The sequence below is a fragment of the Dromiciops gliroides genome, chromosome 2 (genome assembly GCF_019393635.1).
Source record: "Dromiciops gliroides isolate mDroGli1 chromosome 2, mDroGli1.pri, whole genome shotgun sequence".
In the NCBI taxonomy this organism is placed as follows: Eukaryota; Metazoa; Chordata; class Mammalia; order Microbiotheria; family Microbiotheriidae; genus Dromiciops; species Dromiciops gliroides.
The window spans coordinates 361,864,908-361,877,772 of record NC_057862.1 but is presented as its reverse complement, the minus strand read 5'-3'; the positions used below and the strand labels follow the sequence as shown (position 1 = coordinate 361,877,772).

Here is a 12,865-nt window from a genome sequence, read left to right as displayed (position 1 = left end):
AATTTCTTTTTTTGACAGGGTAGATAAAGAAAATTCTTTAGATATCGTTTACCTATATTTTAGCAAAACATTTACAAAGTCTCTTATGTAATTCCTGTGGATAATATAGAAAGATATAGGCAAGACAAGAGTGCAGTCAAGTGAACTTGGAACTCGTTGAACGGTTAATAATGGTTTAATGCTGATCAAATTTTATGATATCACAAAACTAAGAGGTATAGCTATTATATTGTATGAAAGAATTAGGATCCAAAAAGGTCTCCAAAAGTTAGAACAATGGGCCAAATCTAATAAAATGAAATTTAGTAGGAATAAATGTTAAATCCTACTTAGGTTGAAAGAAACAGCTTCACAAATATAATATGAGGTGACAGCAATTTGTTTGAAAAATATCCAGGGGGTATAGTGATTTTCAAATGACTCACCATGAGTCAAGAGTGAAGCCAAGTAGCCAGAGAGCTAATGCAATCATAGGAAATGTCCAGGATTGGGAAGGCGGTGGGGATGATAGGACTCACTGTACTTTGTTGTGGTCAGATGACACCTGCAGTATTGGGTTCAATTCAGCATTCCATAAGGATGTTGATCAGCTGGAAAATGTCTAGGAGAGGGTGACTTGAATGGTGAAAGATCTCAAAATTATGCCATGTAAGAGTTAGTTGAAAGAACTGAGATGTTTATCCTGGAAAAAAGAAAACTCGAAGGGAACATGACAGTTGTCTTTAAGGCTTTCTTGAATTAGACTTGTCCTCTTTGGCCCCAGAGGGTAGAAGCAGAAGCAAGTGGGTAAAAGTTGTAGAGAGGCAGATTTAGATTTGATATAAAGAAAAAACCCTAACTTGTTAATAATGTGAGTTTTATCCAAAAGTGTAATGGATTGCCCTTGGGAGGTAGTGAGTTCCCATTCACTTGTGGTATTTAAGCCATAGCTGGGTGACTATGGGTTATATCATTTTTTTTTTTTTTGGCAGGGCAATGAGGGTTAAGTGACTTGCCCAGGGTCACACAGCTAGTAAGTGTCAAGTGTCTGAAGCCAGATTTGAACTCAGGTACTCCTGAATCCAGGGCCGTTGTTTTATCCACTGTGCCACCTAGCTGCCCCTCTGGGTTATATCTTCTTCTTCTTCTTTTTGGAGGGCAATGAGGATTAAGTGACTTGCCCAGGGTCACACAGCTAGTGTTAAGCATCTGAGGCAGAATTTGAACTCAGGTCCTTCTGAATCCAGGGCCAGTGCTTTATCCACTGCGCCACCTAGCTGCCCCTGGGTTATATCTTCTAAATAGGTCAGGTGTATTATAGCTGGTATTCTTGTTCAGGCATGCATTGGCCATATATGGCTCTAGAGGACCCTGCTGACTGAGGTTCTATGATTTTGTGACTGAATGGTCTTGAAGGTCCCCTCTGCTTTTTTTTCTTGGGGGGGTGGGGCTATGGGGGTTAAGTGACTTGCCCAGGGTCACACAGCTAGTAAGTGTCAAGTGTCTGAGGTCGCATTTGAACTCAGGTACTCCTGAATCCAGGGCCGGTGCTTTATCCACTGTGCCACCTAGCTGCCCCCCTGTCCCCGCTTTTGATTTTTTTTTTTAGTGAGGCAGTTGGGGTTAAGTGACTTGCCCAGGGTCACACAGCTAGTAAGTGTTAAGTGTCTGAGGCTGGATTTGAACTCAGGTCCTCCTGACTCCAGGGCTGGTGCTCTATCTACTGTGCCACCTAGCTGCCCCTGCTTTTGATTTTTGATGATTCAAAGTGAAGAGAAATCCTGGGCCTCAAATAGAAGTGAGAATGGTCCCAGGGAGAGTAGGCTATCTTTATGTCAGTCTGTCCAAGGATAAGTGGGGATGCTAGGACCCCGAGAGAAAGTTATCTGGGCACTAAGCATTCCAGGATGTCTCCTTCCAACAGGAAAGGCAGATTAGGAAGTTTGTTAGAATTTTAAGTCTTTCTTAAAATGGAGAAACAACATGATATAGTGAAGAGAGGGCTGGATTTGGTGTCAGGTCACCTGGGTTGAATTCTACCTCTGACACAGAATAGTGATTATCTGCAAAATGGGGAGGTTGGATTGGGTTCCTTCCATCTCTAAATGTATGTTCTTTTTTTTTTTTTTTTTTTTTTAGTGAGGCAACTGGGGTTAAGTGACTTGCTGAGGGTCACACAGCTAGTAAGTGTTAAGTGTCTGAGGCTGGATTTGAACTCAGGTACTCCTGACTCCAGGGCCGGTGCTCTATCCACTGTGCCACCTAGCTGCCCCAATGTATGTTCTTATAACCCCAACCTTTTCCCTCAAAATAAAGGTCCATTTTAAATTTATTTTATTTAAATTAAATTAAATTAATTTACTTTTTGGTGAGGCAATTGAGGTTAAGTGACTTGCCCAGGGTCACACAGCTAGTAAGTGTCAAGTGTCTGAGGCCAGATTTGTAATCTAATTAGATTAATAAAGAGAACACTGAAATCACAGGTCCAGCCCTACTTCATCAATAAGGAGATAGTGTGATAGAGTGGAGAGAAAGCTCAGGGTCACACAATTTAAGAGTAGGATGTGGCATCTGAACTCAGATTTCCCTGAGTCCAGCTCTTGTGCTTGATCCACTCTACTACCTACCTGTTCTTAGAATAGACTGCACTTATGATTTCATTGGTTAAAGGGTATTATTCCAGGTGAGGAAACTCTCTCCATCAATGCAGGTTGGTACCTTCTCTACAATTTATAGTTGTTTTTTTCAAACAACCTATAGTCTTAAAAATTACTAGAGGGGGCAGCTAGGTGGCGCAGTGGATAAAGCACCAGCCCTGGATTCAGGAGTACCTGAGTTCAAATCTGGCCTCAGACACTTGACACTTACTAGCTGTGTGACCCTGGGCAAGTCACTTAACCCCCATTGCCCCACAAAAAAAGCCAAAACAACAAAAAACAAAACAAAACAAAACAAAAAAATCACTAGAGCACTGAAAATTCTAAGAGCTTTCTCATATGTCACTGACATAGTACGTGTCAGAGATAGACTCTGAACTCAGGTCTTCCTGGCTTAGAGGCCAGTTCTCCATGCACTATGTAAGAAAACAAAATGAATACAGTACATGTCTACTTTATCACGCTGCTTCTGAACCTGCAGTTACAAGTTGTAGACTTGGAATTGGAATGGATCTCAGAGCTAATTTAACCTATCTGTCTTCCTCTTTTTTTTACAGAGAAAGAAACTTAAGGTTAAAGAGGTTAACAAGATCACAAAGGTGGTAAGGAACAGAGCCAAGATTTTAACTCAGGTCCCTTGTTCAGAACTCTTTCCTCTGTGTCATGCTCAGGAGAGACCTGAATTCGGATCATGCCCCAACATTTACTAGCTTAATCTCTTTAGCTTTAGTTTTCTGATCTGTAAATGGGCATGATACCAATATAATACTCATAGTACATGACTTTTAGAGTTGCCCAAGGATCAAATGAGATAATGTATATAGAGCTGTTGGCAAATTTTAAAGCACTATAAAACTACTGCTGCTGCTGCTGCTGCTGTTGCTATTTGACCTGGTAGAGGAAGACGTAGCCTTAAAATAGTCTTTTCCAACAAGATGTCTCCCACGCATTTGTCAAAATCACATAAGATTCCTTGATAGATGCAACCCCAGAGACAACTTTGTTTAATGATCCTCCATCAATAAAACAGGGAGGTGCATGCTTGCCAAAGTAGCTTGCCCATTATTATCACGGAGCATATCTTGCTCCAAGGTCAAAAGGAAGATGATGAGATTCTGTATAGATGGTGAGTTTGTCCACATGCTCCTGCTTGGAGATGACACTGTCCCCAGTAAACTCCTTGAGGGCAGGGCCTGTCTCACTTTCATATTTGTATCCCTGGTGCCTGGCACATAGTAGGTGTTTAATAAGTACCGTAAAGTGCTCTGGAAGCTGGAAAACTCTTTAAAAAATCATAAAGTCCTCTGGAAGCTGAATTGATTGATTAATTGATTGACTGTTAATTGAATTAAGCCTGGGAACACTAAAAGGCCTCCTCAGTGAGATCCAGGGCCTCTCAGAGAAAGATTGGCCTACTAATTCACAGGAAAAAGCAAGTGATGATGAATGAAAAATGCCTATTACCCAGATTATGACAGAGAGTTGGATGGGCAGCCCATTGACTTGGTTCAGCAACGCATATATCTTGGATAGGCAATCCAAATGGGCCCAGAATCGGCAGGCAGAAGGAGATCAGGAAGTTTCCCAAACTGATCTTTGTAACAAAAGTCTCTTTATTTTACGAACTAAATATTCTCCCCATAGTGCTATATAGCTGTGTCTACCAATCATGGAGCACTAAACCTCTGAAGAATAAAAATCACAGTGACCTAAATAATAACAAGTAACATTTCTATGTATGATAAATGTATATATGTGTAGACCTGTATATACACACATATGCACATGCATATCCATACAGACATCAGAAGAATTAGGTGAGAGGGTCATAGAATAATTTTTTTTTTAAGTGAGGCAATTGGGGTTAAGTGACTTGCCCAGGGTCACACAGCTAGTAAGTGTTAAGTGTCTGAGGCCGGATTTGAACTCAGGTACTCCTGACTTCAGGGCTGGTGCTCTATCCACTGTGCCACCTAGCTGCCCCGGGTCATAGAATAATTTTAAGTGATGACAGATAAACTGTCCCCTGGTTGCCCTGGGATTCACAGTATAGTAAAAGCCTCAGGGCCTCTCGTGGGATGCTTGGACAAAGATTACACAGGATGGGAAAGCACGGAGGAGCTGAGCCATGTACTTGTGCTTCCCTCATAGGGTTATTGTGAAGGAAGCTTCCTGTAAACAACAAAACATAATTCAATCGTGGGTCCTTACTGTTAAAACTGAGACTCAGAGTGGCATAGAGAGTGCATAGAGAGCCAGCCTTGTGGTCAGGAAGACCTGGGTTCAAGTCCCACCTGTGACTCATATTGGCTGTGTGACTCTGGGCAAGCCACCTAATATCTCAGTGTCTCAAGCAACTGTCTGAGATCATAGTGCAGAGCAGGTACAGGTATATGTTGGTAGAGGAAATTTTCTCACTGGGAGGTTTATTTTTTTAATTAAAAAAATTTTTTTTTGCAGGGCAATTAGGATTAAATGACTTGCCCAGGGTCATACAGATAGTAAGTGTCAAGTGGCTGAGGCCACATTTGAACTCAGGTCCTCCTGAATCCAGGGCTTTATCCACTGCACCACCTAGCTGCCCAGGGAGTTTCAAATACCAATGAAATCAGAGGCCTGGTCCAAATCATTCATTAAACCATGCTCCAGTATGAAAATCAAAGTTCTTCCTGGTGTGGCCTGGGAGAATGAAAAAGAGGCACTGGGCCAGGGAGTCAGGGCTCTTTGAGGGGAATGCCTTCAGCCCTTGGGACAAGATGCCCAGAGCCAATCACAGGGTTGGGGAAGCCTCCCAGACAGTGGGTGGCATCCTTGAGTCAGGCCCTCAGCAGCTGCTTCTGGGACCTCAGAACTGGAGGGGAAGAGTTCCCCCAGGAAGGGGGAGAAATGAAGACAGGGAAGGCAGAGGGAAAAGACAGGAGAGAGAGGGTGAGATGGTGAGTCTACTGTACCTGTTCCTCATGGGAAAATATCTGAGGCACAAATGAGGCTTGTCCAAAGATCTGTGGAAGAGAGAGATGAGGGAGGTTAATGGAGGCATAGAAAGGAGAGCTGAGGCAACAGAGGGTGACCCTTTCACAATTACTGGCATGAGTCAGACACTCAGAGCTTAACCAATCAACAATAAACATTTATTAAGCACCTACTATGTGCCAGGCAGTGTGCTAGTGCTGGGGTTACAGTAAGAGGCAAAAGGCAGTTTCTGCCCTCAGGGAGCTCACAATCCAATGGGGATACAACATGCAAATATAGAATTAAGTAGGCTCTTCTGAGACTCTAGTCTTCCTCAGCCAGAGCTAGCCTTCTCCCTCTAAATCTCCCCAATGGGGGTTGTCCAGCCCCTTCCTGAACACTGGTGGAAAGGGAGAACTCATGGGAGACAGATTCTCAGAGCTAGGAAGACTTCCAGTTCAATCTTTTACTAAGCAAAATTCCTCAACAACATATGAAGTAGAAGGGCATAGGAGAAAGAAGCCTGGTCTTAGCTTCAGAGGCCCCATGTACAAATCCGTGCCCAGCTACTGACTGGCTGTGGGATCTTGGGTAAGTCCCTTTCCCGTTCTGGGAATCATCTGCAAAGTGAAAGGGCTATTAGATAGCAGGATGTAGTGCTGTGGTGTTAAATTCATATGGGAAACAGATCTCCCGGGCAGCATTAGAAATGACTTAGGAAACCACAATGAACACAATCTACTTTGTATTATATTTACTTTGTTAAACATTTCCCAATTACATTTTGCCAGCCCTTAGATGACCTTGATGACTAGAGTTTGACACCTCTAGTAGTGGGCAAGGCATAGAGCTGGAGTCAGAAAGACCTGAGTAGCAGGTCTTTGAGTCTATCCCACCTCATATATTGTCTGGCTGTGTGACCTTGGGCAAGTCACTTAACTTTTCTCTGCTTCATTTTCTTCCTTTGCAAAATGAAAGGGTTGCATATGATGGCTTCCAAAGTCTGTTCTATCTCTAGAATCTACGATCCTATGACTAAATTATTTCCTAGGTCCCTTCCAGCTCCAAACCCTATGAATACTCTCAAAAAGCTTTCGGTTTCAGCTTGAAATTCTCCAGGGATGAGGAACTCATTACTTCCCAAGGCAGTCTATTCCACTTTTGGATAGCTTGACACAAAAAATTAATAAGAACCCCCGATCTGGCCCAACTTTTTCATCTTATGGATGAAGATGCTGAGGCCCAGAGGAGGAAGTGGCTTGCCCAAGGTTACACAGGTAGAGAGGCAGAATGAAGATTTAAATCTAGGTCCAAGTTAAGGTTGGAGTCCAAGTCTGGGCATTTAGAGCAGGGCCTTGGGCCAGGGCTTGGAGTCCAAATCTTCTTTTCTAGACCAACCTATACCCACCCTTCAAAGAGTTGTAATAAACAGGGTACCTGGCTATGGGGACGCAGAGCTGAAAGATTGGGGCTGATCGTCAGGAGGGTTGGGCCCCCATGGGAGCTGCAAGGCTGAAGTTCATCCAGTCTAGCCCTGACCCCTACTCTTTGCCCATGAAGGCCCTTCTAGGTGACTCTAGGTACTTCCAATAAGCCTTAATTTATCCTGTTTTCCCTTTTACAGGTCCCTGTATAATTAACCACCTTGTGATCTTTACACCTTTGCTGCTGATAGAAATATCACTGCAGCCTTGTCAGCTCAGGTAAGAAATCTGGTTTGAATCCCTATGGACTGCATGGATTTGTTATGGTCAGAGAGTAAGAGAGACAGTTGCAGTTTGGCCTTCAGTCTTCAAGGCTAATAGCTTGTCTCAGTGACAAATTATACTTTGGTTTGGATTAAAAAAAAAAATCCGATCCTTGCTCCCTGTTGGGAAATGTTAAGTATTGCTCTCTGCTGCAAAATGCAAATACTTTTATGGGTGGACCTGGAGTCTAATCCTACCTCCAACACTCAGCTGTGTGACCAAGGCCAAATCACATAATCTCTCTGAGCCTCCATTTCCTCAAATGCAATCCTCAAATGTAATCACAATATCTATAAAGCACTTACTATGTGCCAGGTACTGTGCTAAGTACTTTACAATAATTACCTGTTTGATCCTCACAGCAACCCTGGGAGGTAGATGTTTTTATTATCCTCATTTCACAGCAGAAGAAACTTGGGCAGATAGTGGTTAAGTGATTTGCCCAGAGTTACACAGTGATTGAGGTTGGATTTGAACTCAGATTCTCCTGACTCCAGGGCTGGTGCTCTATACACTGCACCACCTAGCTGCCCCCTAGCTACCTCTTAATGCAGATGCCTATGATGATCAAATGAGATGATGCAAATAAACGAACTCAGATCAGAGAGCTAGAAGGGACTTTCAAGGCAATCCAGTCCACCTGTCACATTTTAGAGAGGAGGATATGTTAGTCCAGGGACTTTCTCAAGGTCACACATATAGCACATATCAAAGACAGGATTGAAACTCGAGTTCCTCTGACTGCAGAGTTACTACACTTTCCACTGTACCAAGCTGTCCCACCTGCTTTGCAAACCTAAAAGAATTAGATAACTGTTAATTTTTATAACAGGATGATGATATTCTTACTGCAATCATTAACCTTGGGAACAGAGGGCTCATTAGAAGCACACAGATCTGGGGATGGTCCTTTCCTTATTGCGGGCCCTGCCTGGCCTTTGATATTAGCCACTACTGTCTATCTCTGCCCTCCCCTATCCCCATGAGCCAGATTTCCCCCCTCCCCCTGCCCCCTCTCCCTTCTCACCTGATTGATGCAGCTGGACTCGGTAATGCTATTGCCAATAGGATTATATTCTTCCTCCCAGCTCGGGAACTTGGAAGGTAGCAACATGTCCACAGAATCAAGGCGATCTAAGCTCCTGTGGGGGAGATAGCGGTGATGAGGGAATCAAGGCTGATGCTGGGGAACAGGAATTTATAGACTCACAGAACATCAGAGAGAAGAGGGAGCTTAGAGATTATTGAACCAAACCCCCTCATTTTACAGAGGGGGAAACTGAGGCACAGAGAAGGGTTGTGACTTGACCAAGGATGCAGAGCAAGTCAAAGGGCAGAACCCAAGAAGAGAAGGCCCAAACCCCCAGGGCTAGTCAGCACATGACCCTGTTCTCAGCACCAGGGGAACCCAGAAGTCTTAGGCCTCGCCTTCTTAAACAGTTCACTCTTGGTGAGATTCTGCTCTTGTGGAGGGGGTGGGCCTAATGGGTCAGTGTGTTCATCAACACCCTCATGAGTAAAGTCAGCATTAGCTTTCCTCAGAGGGAGCGGAAGGATTTTGGTTAGTGCACGATGTCCTGAAGTCCAGGATGACACAGAAACTGCTCTTACTTATGCTCGCCACCAGGTGGCAGCCACAGCTCACGCTGGACTCAGCCTAAATCCATACAGGCCAGGCCAGCCTGTGTCACAGTTGGAGGCCAATCTCAGCTCTCAGACTTAGGCATGAGTGTTCTCGGATTGGGAGATAGGGAGGGGTACCCATGGTAACCCCTCACCGGGGCAACCTCAGCAATGTGTTGTAGTGGAAAGAACAAAGCTCTTGGAATGGGGTTTGGTTTTAAATCCCAAATGCTCCTAACCTGTGTGATTGTTGGCAAATCCCTTTAGCCTGATTGAGCCTCAGGACCTTCATCTGTAAAATGCGGGGGGGGGGGGGGGGGGGGGGGGAATAGTAATACCCTACCTATTTCACCAAGTTGCAGGGAAAGCTTTGCAAACTTCAAATTGCCATGTAAGCTGTTAATAGGATAGGGACTGACTGTGATTTTATTAGAGAACTCTGGTGAAAAAATTCCCTCTACCAATGCAGGTCTGCAACTTGGTGGTATGGGGGTTGTAGGGGGAGGAGGGATGGTGCCCCCCCCAAGCTAGGTGGTACCTTGCATAGCAGACTGGCTTTGGAGTCAGGAAGACTCATCTTCCTGAGTTCAAATCCGGTTGCAGACATTTACTAGGTGCGTGACCCTGGGCAAGTCACTTAGCCCTGTTTGCCTCAGTTTCCTCACTGTAAAATGAGCTGGAGAAGGAAATGGCAAACCACTCCAGTATCTTTGCCAAGAAAATGTCAAATGGGGTCGTGAAGAACAGGACATGGCTGAAAAATGACTGAATAACAACAGCCACCTTCTCTACAACATAGTCATAGAGTGCTGTCATGTGCATTGAGTGGCTGAGTGATGTGTCCAGGATCAAATAGAGATTATATGTCAGAGACAGAACTTGAACCCAGGTTCTCTTGGCTTTGAGGCCAGCTCTCTATCCACTATATTGTGCTGCCTCTCAAGCTATTATTATTAGTACTATTAACCAGGACACCCTCTAACTAGGGCATCCTTTAACACAGGGAGTCTCTAACCAGGACAACTTATAGTCAGGCTGACTGTGGGGCTCAGGGTATATACCAGGCCATCTGGGGAGGGGGACTGAGCCCAAAGTGTGGGAGGGAGATTCGAGGAGAGAGATGCTGGCCTGGGATTTCCACGTCATGTCTGGGGGCACAGGGACCAGATTATCAGAGTCAGAAGGGCCCTTAAAGATGCCTATTCCATGGTAAGTAGGTGGTGCGGTTGATAGAGTATGAGTCCTGGAGTCAGAATGATCTGAGTTCAGATCTGTATTCCAGATACTTACTAGCTGTGTGATCCTGAGTAAGTCACTTAACTCCAATTGCCTCAGGGAAAAAAAAAGACTGTCTATTCCAATCCTCTTGTGCAAGTCCCTTTCTCATTCTGGATATCATTTCACCTGTCTATAAAATGGCGTGGGGAAGGGCAGAGTAGACAAGATGTCTAAATTCCTTTCAAATTCTGACATCGTATATATATATATATTTTTTTGGTTGGGGCAATGAGGGTTAAGTGACTTGCCCAGGGTCACACAGCTAGTAAGTGTCAAGTGTCTGAGGCCGGATTTGAACTCAGGTCCTCCTGAATCCGGGGCCAGTGCTTTACCCACTGCGCCATCTAGCTGCCCCGTATATATTTTTAAATAGTATTTTTTTCCAATTATGTGTAAAGATTATTTTATTTGCAGGACAATGAGGGTTAAGTGACTTGCCCAGGGTCACACAGCTAGTAAATGTCATGTGTCTGAGGCCGCATTTGAACTCAGGTCCTCTTGAATCTGGGGCCAGTGCTTTATCTACTGTGCCATCTAGCTGTCCCCTTAACATTCATTTTTGTAAGATTCTGAGTTCCAAACTTTTCTCCTTCTGACATTGTATGTTAAGGTACCTTTCATTCTTTCTTTCATTTTTTAGAGGGAGTGTGTGGCAATTCAGGTTGAGTGACCTGTTCAGGATCACACAACTAGTAAGTGTCTGCAGCTAGATTTGAACTTGGGCCCTCCTAACTCCAGGGCCAGTGCTCTATCCATCGCACCATGTAGCTTCCCCCAGGTCCCTTTCATTCTTTTTTTTTTTTGTTTTGTTTTGTTTTTGCGGGGCAATGGGGGTTAAGTGACTTGCCCAGGGTCACACAGCCAGTAAGTGTCAAGTGTCTGAGGCCGGATTTGAACTCAGGAACTCCTGAATCCAGGGCTGGTGCTTTATCTACTGCGCCACCTAGCCACCCCCATTCTTTTTTTTGTGTGTGGGGCAATGAGGGTTAAGTGACTTGCCCAGGGTCACACAGCTAGTAAGTGTCAACTGTCTGAGGTCAGATTTGAACTCAGGTCCTCCTGAATCCAGGGCTGGTGCTTTATCCACTGCACCACCTCGCTGCCCCCCTTACCTTTCATTCTATTTTTTTTTTTTTCAGGGCAATGGGGGTTAAGTGACTTGCCCAGGGTCACATAGCTAGTAAGTATCAAGTGTCTGAGTCCGGATTTGAACTCAGGTCCTCCTGAATTCAGGGCTGGTGCTTTATCCACTGCACCACCTAGCTGCCCCCTTTCATTCTTTTTTTTTTTGGGGAGGCAATTGGGGTTAAGTGACTTGCCCAGGGTCACACAGCTAGTAAGTGTTAAGTGTCTGAGGCCAGATTTGAACTCAGGTACTCCTGACTCCAGGGCCGGTGCTCTATCCACTGTGCCATCTAGCTGCCCCCCCTTTCATTCTTGACATGACATTAAGACCAGAATGGAGAAGGGACTTGCTCAAGGTCACACATTGATGTCATCAGTGTCGGAGTTAGGATTAGAACTTGAGGGTCTTGAAGGCTCAGCCCAGGGCTCCAAGGTGTGGTCAGGGACCTGGCTAGGGCCTGGTTTGGTCTTGGGACGTTGCCTGGGCAAGGGGAGGATACGGGCTCACCTGTGGGTGGTGCTCTGCTCACTCAGCGACTGCTGGGTGGCCTTGAGGTAACTCTGCCTCCGGGCAGCTGTCTTGGGGGATGGCTTGGGGCTGGTGTCTGAATCCTCGCTGTCCTCATCGCCCATGGCCTTGATGTAGCTCCCACTGCGCATCCGTCTGCAGGGAATCTCGCTGTCTGCACCCGTCCTGGAGAGGGAACTGTTCCACTCACTTGGGGGCACCTGGGGGAGGGAGACAGCGGCATGGACAGAGAGAGCACCAGGTCCCACTGTCAGAGCCCCAGTCACATGGAAAGCGGGAGCCCTTGAGAGGAAGAGCCCTTCAGAGCTGCTGGCTGCCACCCATGTGACCTTGGGCTAGCCCCACTTCTCATCCCTGATATGACCTTCCCTGTCTAAAAAATAGAATGGAGGGGGGTGTGTGTGGGGGAAGATGGACATTGTAAGGCCCCTTCTGTCTTTGGTGTGTTCTATTTTCTCAAGTCTCTTCTGGATCTGTTATTCTATATTCTAATGTCCCTTCCACCCTTGACATGACATTCTGTGTTTGAGGATCCCTTCCATCTTTTTTTGATGTTCACTTTTCTCCCCCCATCCATTTATTTAATATTTTATTTCCCCCAGTTACATGTAGACATTCAATTCTCTGAGGACCCTTCTACTTCTAACATTTTGTCCTTACATCCATCCTATCCAGATTTGAAAGTCTATACCCTAAGGTCCCACCCAGTCCTAAAGCCCAGGGGCCTATGATATATTTTTTTTTTTTTGGTGAGGCAATTGGGGTTAAGTGACTTGCCCAGGGTCACACAGCTAGTAAGTGTTAAGTGTCTGAGGCTGGATTTGAACTCAGGTCCTCCTGACTCCAAGTCCGGTGCTCTATCCACTGTGCCACCTAGCTACCCCTGGCCTATGATTTTATATGCAAATAATTAGAGCTATAACTCTGGAATGACAGCTAGAGACCTGACACTTTTAGGCCCTTTTAGAGCCTGT

The 12,865-nt window shown here is 45.1% G+C and overlaps 1 protein-coding gene across 5 annotated transcripts in view; it reads right to left on the bottom strand.

The window, feature by feature from the left end:
- The window catches only part of DLGAP4 (DLG associated protein 4), a 252,502-nt gene that overhangs the window by 96,262 nt on the left and 143,375 nt on the right, over nucleotides 1–12,865 (bottom strand). For all 5 annotated transcript variants that reach the window (XM_043982857.1, XM_043982854.1, XM_043982853.1 and 2 more), the window contains 3 exons: nucleotides 11,871–12,091; nucleotides 8,364–8,478; nucleotides 5,588–5,638 (listed from right to left, as the gene is read on the bottom strand). In XM_043982857.1, coding sequence (XP_043838792.1) covers nucleotides 5,588–5,638; nucleotides 8,364–8,478; nucleotides 11,871–12,091 — 387 coding nt within the window. The remainder of the gene's footprint in view (nucleotides 1–5,587; nucleotides 5,639–8,363; nucleotides 8,479–11,870; nucleotides 12,092–12,865) is intronic.